The sequence below is a fragment of the Panthera onca genome, chromosome D2, assembly GCF_046562875.1.
Source record: "Panthera onca isolate mPanOnc1 chromosome D2, mPanOnc1 haplotype 2, whole genome shotgun sequence".
In the NCBI taxonomy this organism is placed as follows: domain Eukaryota; kingdom Metazoa; phylum Chordata; class Mammalia; order Carnivora; family Felidae; genus Panthera; species Panthera onca.
In genome coordinates, this window is record NC_138349.1 from 75,947,556 (window position 1) to 75,962,765 (window position 15,210).

Here is a 15,210-nt window from a genome sequence, read left to right on the forward strand (position 1 = left end):
GAATTAAAAAAAAAAAAAAAAGATTCTTACAGGATTATATATAGATTTCATTATTTCATGATGAAATAAATCACAAGTGATTAAACAGAAAATATTTCAACTAATGAAATAATGCTGTGAATCTTTATTCTGAAATGGAAATAGTGTCTGACATCACCATATAAAACAACAAAGGTCCACTCTGCTTACCTATCATGCGTCAGCTGTTGGATAAGCTCCTGCCAGCGTCTGCTGGCACTCAGATCTACCTTGTACATGCTTCTGATATGCTGGATCACCTTTTTCCTCTCAATTCCCTGGGAGAGAGATACTGCCTGGGTGATATCTGCAGCGATCTTAGATATATCCTTTGATTTTGAATCCAGACGCTGAAAGAGACTAAATAAACAAGCAAGGCTGCTCGTAAGTGAAGCCTAAGTGGGACGTTAAAGAGCGATGGAAGCATGATACTTGAAAACTAAAAGTATGTGTGAAATCTAGTGGATTCAGAAAGGCATGACTTTTAGAACACATAAAATCCTACCTTTGTTGGTTATTGTTAACTGTTTTCTGCCAGGTGTCTTTATTCGTACCTTCTTCAGTTTCATATTTCTTTTGTTCCTAAAAGATTTGGATAATAATATGCACTATAAAACTAATTGTTTATCATTTAACACTGGCACAAAGGCCAACAAACTAATTTCATTTCATTTTATTTAATGTTTATTTATTCTTGAGAGAGCATGAGCAGGGGAGGGGCGGGGGGGGCGGGGCAGAGAGAGAGACAGGGAGACACAGAATCCGAAGTAGGCTCCAGGCTCTGTCAGCACAGAGCCTGACGCGGGGCTCGAACCCACGAACTGCGAGATTATGACCTGAGCCGAAGTCGGATGCCTAACCAACGGAGCCATCCAGGTGCCCCCCAACAAACTAATTTTAAAACCAAGTTAATAAAGGAAAAAAATAATGTCCCCAGGAGACCAGAATATTAAAATACAATAGCCACAAAAATAATTTTATAATTTCCCTTTGCTTCTACACAATCTGGGGCACAGATATTGGGGTGGGAGAATTAAATGGGCTGCCAGACCTAATGCCCCAGGTGCTTGCTTCCTTATTTGTTTCAAGGCGGATGCTTCGACTTGCTCGTCACTATAAAAATCTTTCCTTCACCGAAAGCTACCGAAAAGGGATGAGGATGACAACAGAGGATAAAACCCTCCTTGCAATAGCCTATTTATTCTCTCATAATAAAAAAACATCATTTCAATAAAGTTCATCATAAATGATATTCCACAATAAAAAAATCTTTCACTCTTTAACTACATTCAGTGGGATCTCCTTAGAAAACCGTGTCTTATGATTTCACTGACTCACCTCTTTGATCATTTTGATAAGGTCTGCTTTTGTTGTTGCACTGGGAGGTAGATACTTATGACCACACAGTTTTAGAGCATTCATAAGCAATTCCGCTGAGCCTAGTTCTTCTTCAGTCAATTCATCTTGGTGACTATGTATCAACTCTGACAAATACAAAACTAACTTGGCTCCATGCTTTAAGAAAAAGAAACACTTTTTTAAGTCATACGGTATTTTTATTTCTTACATTTAAATTGTTTCATAGTGGTTAAGTTAAATTATATACTAGATTTATTTGGTGGCATTGGGTTTGAATAAAGAAGCTGCAAGAGACATGTTGGGGACAATCGAAAATTTTGGTTATGCATTGAAAATATGATGACCTTACGGTGTAAACTAATTTTGTTAGGTACGATGATGTTATGGTTATGTAAGAAAATGTCTTTTGAAAAAGATTTCTGTAATTTACTTTAAAATACTTCAAAACAGAAATGATGTCAATATGATAAAAATACTACCAATTGTTAAATCTAAGTGATGGCTATATGTTAATACTCATTATACTATTCTCTATTTTTCTTATGATATTTGAAAATTTTCATTGTAAAGGGTAAAGGAAAAAAGAAAGAAAAAGAAAAGAAGTAAGAAAAGAAGGAAAAGAAAAACAAGCAAATGAGCTTTGGCGGAAAATTTTTTGGAGGGGATTTGCTAAAGAAATATAGGAAATAATCTTGGGATAAAGGAAACTATTTCCTAGTTCTCAGAGAAAAAAAAAATGAACTGGAAGGGAAACTCTCCTCTGAACCTTCAGGTAAGAGAATTATGCTTATTTATTCTTTCTCCTTTGATTTCTGGTTGGTGGAATAGAAGTTGGTGAAACTTCCAGAACAAAACCCGTTTTTGGATTAGCTTATAAGTACTCATTACTCCCTAAGGGACACAAAGGTGAAAAACTCTAAAACCAGTGAGACCTCAGCACTCAGTGGTCTGTGCATGTCCAGAGAAGGGTTGATCTAGGCCAGTCTTTTATGAACTGCCCTATAACCGAAATGAGAATGTTACTCAAGGTAATGACAACTGTCTTTCGTAAACCTACACCTATTTTAAGTGGCCTTCCGTGCTATAGATCTTACACCTAACTGTTACGTGTACACTATGTGTTATTTCAACATTAATTATGCCAACAAGTGAAACATGCAGAATTTTACTTTTTACAAATTTACACTGATACAAATACCACTACATTTGGCTTTATGACATTTTAAACTGTGAACAGTATTAAATGTCAACAAATGAACTTGAGAACTCTTACATCGTGAGTGATATTTAAATTAACACACTGAATCGCATTGTGTCATTTCCCAAAAAACGTAAGATGAACATATGCGATGATGGAAATAGCAAAGCTCATTTTAATGCAACATTTTAATGTAGTCAGGAGACAGCTGCTACCTGACCAAAAGAGAAAAAAGAACAGACACTCTACGAGTAAAAGGCCAGAAGAGTTGGCAAATAAAGAGAAATAGTAAATGGCTAGGCTATTTTCATATGTGTGTCTTAAAGGTAATGCTCTTGATGTAATCTAAAAATAGTTTAGTTCGGGGCACCCGGGTGGCTCGGTCGGTTAAGCGTCCGACTTCGGTTCAGGTCATGATCTCACGGTCTGTGAGTTCGAGCCCTGCGTTGGGCTCTGTGCTGACAGCTCAGAGCCTGGAGCCTGTTTCAGATTCTGTGTTTCCCTCTCTCTCTGCCCCTCCCCTGTTCATGCTCTGTCTCTCCCTGTCTCAAAAATAAATAAACATTAAAAAAATTTTTTTTAAATAAAAATAGTTTAGTTCAGTATTCAGTGACATTCTCAAATCACCTTGAAAAACTATAAAAAATGTTTTTATTCATCCTGAATATCCAAAAAAACCACATAATTTTCTTAGACACTTAAGGTGTTTCTAGAATCTCATGCTAACACCTGATCAATAATTTATTGATTGTAGTTCCTGGGTCTAGAAAAGGTGTTATTAGGGATGGATGCAAAAAGGAAAAGTCTTGTTTTCAGAATTTTCAGATCTCAAAATACTGATTTAAGGAAATGAATCTATTAAACACAAATCCTTAGAAAATAATAAAACACTAAAATGTGTGAAAATAAAATTTTCAGGGATGTGTCTAAGAAGGAAGAGCTCTGAATGGACTGAAGAAAGGGGGGAACGTTTTGAAGGTGGGGCAAGGGCGACGGGCATATGGAGAAATTGACAGACGGGTATACAGACGGACAAGGAGAGGAGGGAAGGTCCTTCGTGCTGAGCAGACAGCATGAATAGAGCAGCATGTCAGTAAGGATACATAGGATGGGCAGAGGTGACAAGAGACAAAGATGAGCCGATCTTAAAAGAGGAGGAGCTACAGACTGAGGAATTAATCAGACTCAAGTAATAACGACAGAAGAGAGGCGTTGGGCTTTAAAAATCAAGCAAATTCCAAATGGAGCTTGTAGGCAGCTCTAAAAGGCACAAGAAGGTCCCTAAACACTGTTATGAAATGATCTCTGTGAGGTACTGTTTAAAGGGCAGAAGAGTGTGCATAGTTCGCTATCTTTCTCTGTGTTGAGAAGGGGGGATAATATATACACTGTGTCTGTGTGTACACCCTCTCTGAATGTGCCATGTTTCAGCTTTGATTTTGGAACCAGATAGACATTTCACATAATTAAAAACGAAGTTGAACAAATAAAACCCAATGGAATCCCTAAAAATGGAAAACCAATGGGAAAAAAAAAGAACATCACTAGTTAGATGAAGTTGGTGGCATAATCGAATACAGAAAATTATTTGAAGTGCTTTTACAATACCATATTTTCATGGTACACTAAGGACAAGAGAATCATGAAGAATTCTTAATCTGCATTCACTGGGCTTGTTATTAGTGATAATGTTGGTCATCTTATTTTGAAAACGTTATATATACAGAGCAAAAAAGATAGAGCAAGTAAGTGTCCTGATGGCCTCAGGAATCAAGATTATCCACATGAATAAAAGGAAATACAAATATGAAATTCAAGAAAATGTGAAAATATCAGTATGAACTCATGATTCATTTTTCTTTCTAAAATAATATGTATTTCCTAGCTTTGTCCTAGCTGAGAAGAAATGACAACCAAGCAGAAATGAAGGTACTTAGTCCCCAGATTTGTAATTTCTAAAACATTTTTAATGCTATTCTTTTTTTTTTTAATTTTTTTCCTTAATGTTTATTTATTTCTGAGACAGAGAGAGACAGAACATGAGCGGGGAAGGGGTAGAGAGAGTGGGAGACACAGAATCAGAAGCAGACTCCAGGCTCTGAGCTGTCAGCACAGAGCACGACATGGGGCTCCAACTCATGAACAGTGAGATCATGACTTGAGCAGAAGCCAGATACTTAACTGACTGAGCCACCCAGGTACCCCTAGATTTGTTATTTCTAAATACCATTATCTCATGAAAAGGAAACAGAGTCTTCTTGGGGAGAAGTCTGCTTCCAGATCTGGGAAGGAATGTGCAAGATGAGTCAGGACATTCTTGTGTTCCAGAAAGCAAAGAAGTTAATCGCATTGACTTGATAAAAATTGAAAAGGCTATGTTAAAAGAACACAACAACTTGAATCTACAGAGGTGTTAATTTGAATATCAAATGGAATAATAACTGGAAAGGTTTGAAACTACTCATAACATGTATGAAAAATACCTGATTTCATAATGACACCTCAAAAATAAAAACAAAGACAAAAACTGGAGGTTGTTAGGGCACCAACTCATTATTCTAAAAATTAATAAACAGGGAAAAGAAACAAGCTTTTACCTGACCCTTCCGACAGACTACATTTTGGGGTCGCCAAATAGATGATAAGAGAATATCCCTCCTTACAGAAGAATTAGTGCTAAGAGATGCTGGTGGAATGAGAAACCCTGAGAGATCACGATTTTACAACTCCTAACGGAAAAGTGGATCTTGGCAACAATCATCAGTGGCAGCTAAAACTATTAGGTTAAAGATTGAGGGTGAACTTTATAATGAATGGAGCAGGCTGACAACGTCTGGAAAACCAGGGCAACTAGACATTCTCTGTCTCCTGCTATGCTGTAATGGAAAATGCAAAATACTCTTAATAGTCTTTTAAAAAAACAAACACAAAACCAAATATGAAATCAAGAGCAGGAATCTAGTCAAGCCTCTAAACCGGTATCCTAAAGGATACAATCAGCTAAATCCAGAATATGGGAAATTCTACAAAAATGACCCAGTTTCATTAACACATAAATGACATTTTAAAAAATGGTTGGGGAGGGTAATCACCATGGATTAAAAAGATTTAACATACTTCAAACAAATACTTTATGTGGGCTGGCCTTGTCTGGATCCATAATCCAGCAAACTATTACAAAAATTCTAAGAAAATTGGGAAAATTTAATCACTGAGTATTAGATTATTCGATTAGATTACTGTTAGAATGGATTATCGGATGTGATAAACTAAAAAAAATTTTTTTTAATGTTTTTTTTATTTTGGGAGGGGGGTAGGGGCAGAGAGAGAGAGGGAGACACAGAATCCGAAGCAGGCTCCAGGCTCTGAGCTGTCAGCACCAAGCCCCAAGTGGGGGAACTCACGAACCGCAAGATCATGGCCTCAGCAGAAGTCGGACACTTAACCAACTGACCCACCCAGGCGCCCCTTGAGTGTGATAAATTTTTTAAAAGTCCTTATCAATCAGAGATGTAAAGGTAAAGGTATTCACAGGTGAAATGATTTGATACCTGAAATTTATTTCAAAGCACTACAATGAAAAATTAAAGCTCGGTAATGGTCATGCGGGTCTCTGATTTCTCCCAACTTTTAGGTATGTTTGAAAGTTTCCATAATAAACTTAAAAACCAGGTAAAATAATGTGGTCTTGAGGTGGACAGGAGGTTATTGTAAGGATCTGAGCACAAGAGGTGGAAGTTTGAATTAGGATGAGGCGGGAAGAAAATAGTTAAAGACACAACTAAATAAATGACTGCTCTTGGTGATGAAATGGATTCAAGGGAGAGGAAAAACTCAACCGTGGTTCCAAGCTGAACTTCATAAAGACACCACTGACAGAGATGATGTAACAGAAAAGGGGAACGGGGGTGGGGGAAGGAGGACTGTCAACATCCGGGCTGTGTTTTGATGGATGGTAACTCTGTGGAGTATAAAGGCTTGAAGGAACATCACTGCGAATTCTCCACTGAAGGAGACTGTGGGCTGGATGTGCTTTTGCCTTGGGAGAGGGAAGACAATGCCCTGAGGGCACGTGAGAGAATCTTAGCATTAGAAAGACCAGGTAAAAGCACCACTTCAAAACTATAACCTTTTGGTTCTTGATATATGAGTTTCCCAGGTAGTAAAAGGGATACCTGTCTGTATGTAGCATCGATTACTGTATTTATAGGCGTATAATTTAATACAGTAAAGCATACAGATATTAAGTGTTCATTTCCGAGTTTTGACAACTGCATACATCCATTTACCACTACCCCAAATAAGATATAGTACATTTTTATTGCCCCAGAAAGTCTCCTAATGCCTCCTTCCAATCAACTCATTCTCCCTCCCCCTTCCTGACAGACACTACTACTGTCCTGAATTCTGTCACATTATCTTCATTTTGCCTGTTCTTGGACTTCATATGAACAGAATCACAGAAATGTGGGCTTTTTTACATTTGGTTGTCCTCTTAGTCCATACAATGTCTTTGAGCTTCATTCGTAATGGTAGGTGTATCCGTAGTTGGTTTCTTCTTATTGCTGTATAAAGTCTTTTATATAAATATATCACGATTTGGTTATACATTCTCTTGGTGATTGACAAGTTTGCAGCTTTTAGTAAAAAGGCTGACATGAATATTCTTATACAAGTCTTTTTATGGAGATATGTTTTAATTTCTCTTAGGTAAATATCTAAAAATGAAATTTTAGGGTCACAGGTTAAATGTATGTTTAATTTTATAAGAAACTGCTGAACAGCTCTTTAAAATGGTTGTACCATTTAAACTCTCCATCTATCACTCTTTAAGTGTTAGAATTTATAGACTGAAATTCTTTTAAGTATGTCAATTTTGATCATTCCAAATGATCAACACATTTTTAAAAATTTTAACTTAGTGCAAGTATTTTTGGAAATATACTACATATACTATTGTTTGAGCTACTCCATTTAGATGTTTCATGGATAATATAATGCTTTTAAAAAGAGAACACAAAGAAAACATTTGAAGATTTAGTAACAAACCACAAAGCATCTTTTAAGAGCTTAGATACAGAATTTCTTAATTTAAGCACTGGAATAAGGAATGGGAAGGAAACGGGGAGGTCAGTCTAAGTTTGGCATAGAGTAGCTGAAGAAAGATCTCAGGTGATACTTGTTTGGTAAGAAAACCATATTTAGGCATGAAAATAGTTTAATGTCAGTTCTTGTTTTGAACAATTTTATATTTCACTACTATGGTTTTTTTTAATGTTTATTTATTTTTTGAGAGACAGAGAGAGAGAGAGAGAGAGACAGACAGACAGAACATGAGCAGGGGAGGGGAAGAGAGAGGGAGACACAGAATCCTAAGCAGGCTCCAGGCTCTGAGCTGTCAGCACAGAGCCCAACACGGGTCACAGCCCACGAGATCATGACCTGAGCAGAAGTCGGACGCTCAACCGACTGAGCCACCCTGGCGCCCCTATTTCACCGCTAGTTTTTACTTACGAAGTACTGAGATAACTTACTTGCAGGGATGGACTAAGACAGTCTCGCAGTATTGCCTGATGATTTGGTTCACGAACTATTTCGAAAATTTGCTTTCTCTCTTGAGAAGAGTGGGCTGGTGACACAATATGGACCAGGAGTCGGCCAAGTTGCATTCTGAAGGTTTCCTTACAAGACCATAAGATTTTAGTCCACTGCTGCTTGGAACCACTGGTTTTACTTGAACCCTTCAAGCAAAACAAAAATGCATTAGGATCAGACTTCCTAAGCAATAATATACTAACCTCTCAGAGCCCTAAAGAAGATCATGGGACATGTTTTTTTGTAGATGTTTTTTTCAGTAGTCAAAATTAGGATGACACATACATCCCTACAAACGGGTGGTTATACTAACATTTATAACAGCAGTGCTCAAAACAGCCAAGAGGTGGAAACAATCCAAATGCCCACCGATGGATGAATGGATAAACAAAACGTAATATAGACATAAAATGAATATTATTAAGCCTTAAAAAGGAATGAAATTCTGACACGTGCATCAACATGAACTTGAAAATACCACGTTCAATGAAATAGCCACACACAAAAGGACAAATATTGTCTGAAATATTGTAACTTATATGAGGTGTCTAGAAAGTTAAATTCATAGAAACAGAAAATTTAACAGTCGTTATCAGGGGCCGGGGGAGGGGTTATGAGGAGCTGCTGTTTAATGGGTACAGAGCAGTTTGGGATAATAAAAAAGTTTCGGAGATGGACAGTGGTAATAATTGCACAATAATGTGAATGCACTTAACACTAATGAATTATACCTTTAAGAATGGTTAAAATAGGAAATTTTATATCACTTGTATTTTTTTAAAAAAGAGAGAGATGGATTAAGAAGCTAAAGTCATTTAAATTACCTAGGGCTTAGACGTTAAAAAAAAAAAAAAAAGAACCATCAAAAGAACAATAGATTGACTGATTTTACAATATGAAAGAGAAAGATTCATTATAAAGAATATTAAAATACTGAGTAAAACGGTCGCAAACTGACAACTACATATAAACTGAGCATCAATATGACCATCAATGTTCCTTGACAAATAACCAGACAAGCTGCTTCAACGGTGGCCCATTAGAGGCTAACCTGATCCTGATCAAATCTCCTCTATCTGGTTTAAAACTGGAATCAGTACATTTCAGAGTTTATTCTGAGTTTTGGAGCTGGCTCTCCAATTACCCCCAGTCCTGAGGGCCCCGGGTAAATCATTTGGCTCTAAATAAAACCTGCAGACACCCCAATCTAGCTTAGATTTAGAGACTGGCAGAATCATGATTTATGAGTTCCGCTAGAATAAGATTGGCTTTCGGTATCTCTAAAGTGTACAGACTGATTTTTCCCCTGGGGTCGAGCGTATGTAGCCCACAGAAACCTAAGCGTGTCAGTGATGAATGGAGCCTGATACTTGTTAGCATCCTCTATACAATTGTGAAGGTGTCAGATATGTGTAAGCCAAGACCTAACCTTCCTAGTAATTCATAATAATAATAATAATAATTCAAGAGTAAGCAGACACATAAAACAGCTACTCCTTTTGTGTAAACGAACACGTCCCATGCAATTAATTTACTTACAATAGACACTTTGAATCCTTCTACCAGGTATGTGAATATCTCCTTCTGAAATGGATTGAAAATGGAAGGCTGTTCCTGATGAACATTTTCTTCAGAAATTTCAGTCTGGGAAACTGAGGTCTTGCTTTGAGTCGCATTTTCTGGAGTACTCAAAATGTCAACAATGTCTGGATTAAACTCTTTGAATTAAAGGAAAAATAAAAAGATAACTAGCCATTACAAACGGTAAAAATATTCTATGGAATCACCAATTCCATTGTCACTATATAAATGTGCAGCGAGTGTATTAGACGTAGAAGATACAATATTCTAGAGAAAGTAAATTCATCAAAAACAATGTAGAAATTTAAACCTACGTAAGTCATACAATTCTGAACTAAATATTTACTTTACTAACGAAGATGATTTAAACTGTGAAATTATTAAAGCTCCGAGGTTCTTGTACAAACCAAACATAATGACCACGTGATATTTACATTAGTTGGATGTGCAGAGCCATTTCAGTGCATGTGCTATACCATTAAATCTGAGCATGTGATAAAAATGGTACAATTTCAGAGTTTAGCCTGGGATCCGGTTGCCCCAAGTACAAATTGGAAAAGTTAAGAAGAAGAGCCTTATTTGTATGTATTATGCTTTTCTAGTGATGAACAATTACTATGTTCTTCTTCCTGTTTTCTTGGGGTTACTTGAACATTTTTTTTGAATTCCATTTTGACTTATCGATAGTGCTTTTGAGGGTATCTCTCTGCATGGCTTTTTAGTGGTTACTGTAGGTATTCTGTTTTATAAGTAAATACATAAATCAGTAGCCCCTAGAAAAAAAATGCAAATTGAAACCACAATGTGGTATCACTAGACATCTATCAGAATAGCGAAAATTAAAAATTGTGACAATTCCAAATACTGGTTAAGGGTGTGAAGAAAAATGCATCACTCATACATTGCCGGTGGGAATGTAAAATTTGACAGTCATTCTGAAACATTTGGCAGCTTCTTAACAAAAACACAGCACACAACTTCCCTTATTGCAGGAGAACGGAGACTTACACTCACACAAGAACCTGCATGTAACTGTTTCTAGCAGCTGGCTTTATTTGTGGTAACTAAAAACTGGAAAGCAGCCCTGATGGTCTTTCAAAAGGTGAATGGCTAGGCAAACTCCAGTACGTCTGTACTGTGGAAAACTACTCAGCAAAACAAAGAAGCAACAAACTGCTGATATGTGCAGAAGCCGGGATGACTCTCCAGAGAATCACGCTAAGTGAAAATAGCCAGTCCTAAAAGGCCACATACTGGATGATTCTATTTATGTAAAATTCTTGAAATGATAAAAAATAAATGGAATTAGAGATTAGAGGTTGCCAGGGACTAAGGAAGGGGTAGAGGTGGGAGCAAAGCGGGTGTGGCTATTAAAAAAGCGACAGGGGTGCTGGGTGGCTCAGTAGGTTAAGCATCGAATTCTTGGTTTCTGCTCAGGTCATGATCTTGTGGTTCTTGCTCTTCTCATGGGTTTCAGCTCCACATCGGGCTGAGATTCTCTCTCTCTCTCTTTCTCTCTCTCTCTCTCTCTCTCTCTTCTCTCTCTCTCTCTCTCTCTCTCTGCCCCTCCCCTGCTCATGCTCTCCCTCCCTCCCTCCCTCTCAAAATAAATAAACAAACTTCAAAAAACCCCCACAAAACAAAAGGCAACAGAAGCACTCGCATGTGACAGAAACGTTCACCTTCTTGACTGTATAAATGTCTGTATCCTGGTCATGACGCTCAACTCTAATTTGGCAGAACCCACTGGGGGAACTGGAGAAACGGGATATGGGATCTCTCTGCAATATTTTTAATAATGGTATGTGAATCTACCATTATCTCAAAGAAAAGTTACAAAAATATATTGGAGGTGCTGTCCTGTTTTAAACTCAATGGTCACTCTAGGCCTGCATTTAACACATTAAGAAGTAGACTTTTATTCAAGACTATTAGTTCCAAATAAATTCTTTAAAAAATTTTGTTTAAAGTTTATTTATTTTTGAGAGAGAGAGAGAGAGAGATCAGAGAGAGAGAGAGAGAGAGAGACACTGAGCACGAGTAGGGGAGGGGCAGAGAGGGAGACACCGAATCCAAAACAGGCTCCAGGCTCTGAGCTGTCAGCACAGAGCCTGATGCAGGTCTTGAACCCATGAACCGCAAGATCATGACCTGAGCTGAAGTCGGATGCTTAACCAACTGAGCCACCCGGGCACCCTGCAAATGCATTCTTTTAATAGTGTAAATGTTACGAATGAAAAAATGAATGCTGTTGACAATTTTGAGACCTCATCAGTTTCCTCTTAAATTATTTCCCTTTTAAGTGCATATGTGAGCAAGCACATATTCATCCTCTAGTCCCACCTTGATAAATAATCCTGTTAACTGCTAAAATGGTGAGCCTCTGTAGTCTCTGAGCAAGCTCTGTCTCAGATGCCTGCACGGGGTTCTCCTGGCTCATTCTCCGTTGCATCATCACATGCAGTTCATCGCTTGCCACTGAGCGCATTTTCATCAGGAGAGAGTCAGTCTGAGCAAGGGGAAATTTTCGAGCACCTTCAAGTATATAAATTAAAAACATCAAATGCCAGAGTTAACAGGGATCAAGGAAATTATTTTTGCTGCAACGTTTTGATTAGTGGACCATGAAATAAATCTTCGCTAATACAAAGTAAAGAGCATGATTCAGAGAAAGTGACGTTTCTCCCTCGTTAAAGAAATGCAACAGTACTTCTGATTTCAAAGTCCAAATCAGAATATTGAAGCTAGGGACATAGCTTAGTGGGATGGACATCGTTTGGCAAAGTTTGAGTTTTCTGAAAAACACAAAAGAGTTAGAAGGGTATATGTAGGTAGTTCAGAATGTTCCGACAAAACATTTTCAAATACTGTTGCACTTCCTTGTATTCCAAAATAATCAACAGGTTTTTAAAGCACATCGTGTTTCAGTAAGAACATTACTATTTCCAGATAATTCCCATTGTTGAATTTTATAAAGTAGTTTTGAAAAGCATATATAAGTGAGATAGTGGAAAGCAGTCCAATGAAAGTGAAGAGATCGGAAAGGTGAGTGTAATTCCAGTGCTTTGCTATTGAAATGATTTGGTGCATATGCATCATTTGGAATTTAATTCTACAAAAGCGTTCCCTGAGCAGTATCTCCTCAGATTGAGCAGTTAGGAATGTCATTCCTGCATCATCACTGCACCTGCTCCAAAAGGTACCACACAGGTAGTGGATCCAGGAGGATATGGGGAGAACGAATCTTGATTTAACGGACTGAGGGGGAAAGGCATCGGAAGTTGACCATAGGAACCAAAATGACGTCTTGGTCGGTGAGGAATAATGGAACCCTTCATTGGAATTGAACCTTTGTTTTAAATGATAAAAACATGTATCAATTTCCATAAATAGCTTCCATACACATTACTTACATATGACTAAATTATGATAGGTTTTAACGATTCCTCCTGTAAGATATTTAAATATTTTAATAGCACTTTAGATTGTCCAGTATCTCAGGTACTCAGTATTTATCACTTAATACATGTTGGTGGGTGGGGTTGCATTTGAGACAAAAACAAAGCAAATAAAAAATATTCATATCCAGGATATATTCAAGAGTAATACTGTCAGACTACGTCTTCAGTTTAAGTAGATTCTTCCTGATGTCTACATCTCTGGCAGCTTTCATGCTGTCTAAGCAGCAGATAATCCTAATTCAGAGGCAGAGCAATATACTGAGTAAGAAAATGTGAGGTCTTCACAACTACACACTTGAAAAAGAGGGAGGGCATTTCAGCACCGAGCTGGGGTAGCCTCAAATATACTTCTTTCAAAGCCTCAGTTCCCTCATATGTTAAGATGTAGATTAGAAAGTAAAATAGAGCTCATCTCAAAGGTAGATATTTGTCACTATCTGATATTTTATTAAACATATTTGTTTACAGGTTTATTGACCATTTTCTACAGTAAAATGTAAGTTCCATGAAAGCAGATAAAATAATACCTGACATGTGGATGGTGCCCAATAAATATTTGATGGTTGAATGAATGGATAAAGAAGGTTGTTCTATGGATTAAATAGTAAATAAAATAATGGATGTAAAACACAATGCCGATCTCATACAAAGCATCAAAAGTTGTTAATGGTTGGTATTGTTACTGATGGCTGAAATATAAAGGAAATTCATTTGTATGTGGATCATAATAACACAATGTATATATTTATATTTATTTCTGACAGTTTATATGTATGTATAGCACTTTAAATAATACCCTAATGCTTATTTCTACCTTCACGAAATAAGGTGATGCGTAAAGTTTCTCATAGTGATAAGCAGACAAGTGGGAAAAAAACATATAAAAGAACGTACATTGCTATGCTGTTTGTAATAGCAAAAACAAGTAAAAAGTAAAGTAAAGGGATCAAGGGATTAAACAGTAAAGTAACACAAAGTTGTTAATAAACACAAAGTTATTTAAACACAAAGTTGTTTAATAAAAAGTAAAGGGATCAAAGGGATTACTGTAAGACAAGTAAAAAAAAAGAGAAACTTTTGGTTTATTGATAAAGATTAGGAAACAATTGATGGCAAATCAATATAATAGATTATGTGTTCATTAAACATAAAGAGTATTTTTATTATATGGGAAGATGTCTATAAACACATTAATTAGAAACAAGGTAGAGTCCGATACCATTTAGTGACATCTCTCTCTCTCATCTATACCAAAAAAAGATACAAAGGCTAAGGAATTTGAGATCTGTTAACTGGGTAGTTGGAACCATTGAGGCTGTTGAGCAAGATAATGGCACACGAGCCAGGCTGTAGAAAGATTAATCTGGCAATCAAAGAGTATCTAAGAGTATGAGAACTTAAAATCTACATATGACGAAATGCTGCTGAAGAAGCTTCGGTCCCATGCTGTGGATATCCTGGCGCTGACAGTCTGAGGAGACCTGTCGATGACCAGCGCAGGGGGTGTGTGGCCAGAACAAGCTGCAGCTGCCGGCTGTCCCCACGAGCCCTGCTGGAGGTGGGGGGGTGGCCGTGGGGCTGGGGTGTCACATTCTCAGCAGTGTGCAGTAAATGCTAAGTGAGTCTATTTAGGAAAAAACCATCTCCCCAAAACATTGACCACTAATGAGAACAGCTTGCTTCAAATCTTGGAAGGAACAGCTTATTATATCTCAATGATGGACATGACGGCAGTATAAATCCTTCTTAGTAACTTAGCATCGTGAGCGGATAGCCCTAAATAGGCTGTTATAACCATGCTGCTCCAAGGCACAGGAGCTCTGGTATCTTGCAGCTTTTGTACCTACGGCGTACAAAGCCAATACCCTTTTGACTGAGAATGAAGAAATAAAACACAGTCTTTCCCAAATATCTGTGTAGAACAGTGCGGAAGGAATTACAAAGCAACAGCATAACACATATAAAGTGGTATTTTTCAACTGGATTCAGAGACAGGAT

At 37.4% G+C, this 15,210-nt stretch overlaps 1 protein-coding gene across 1 annotated transcript in view; it reads right to left on the reverse strand.

Annotated features, from left to right (window-relative positions):
* The window catches only part of LYST (lysosomal trafficking regulator), a 176,088-nt gene that overhangs the window by 53,359 nt on the left and 107,519 nt on the right, over positions 1 to 15,210 (reverse strand). Inside the window, exons 29-34 of the mRNA XM_078434192.2 lie at positions 12,095 to 12,286; positions 9,710 to 9,888; positions 8,110 to 8,316; positions 1,357 to 1,533; positions 524 to 600; positions 190 to 378 (exon numbers count right to left, since the gene is read on the reverse strand). Of these exons, the coding sequence (XP_078290318.2) occupies positions 190 to 378; positions 524 to 600; positions 1,357 to 1,533; positions 8,110 to 8,316; positions 9,710 to 9,888; positions 12,095 to 12,286 (1,021 nt within the window). The remainder of the gene's footprint in view (positions 1 to 189; positions 379 to 523; positions 601 to 1,356; positions 1,534 to 8,109; positions 8,317 to 9,709; positions 9,889 to 12,094; positions 12,287 to 15,210) is intronic.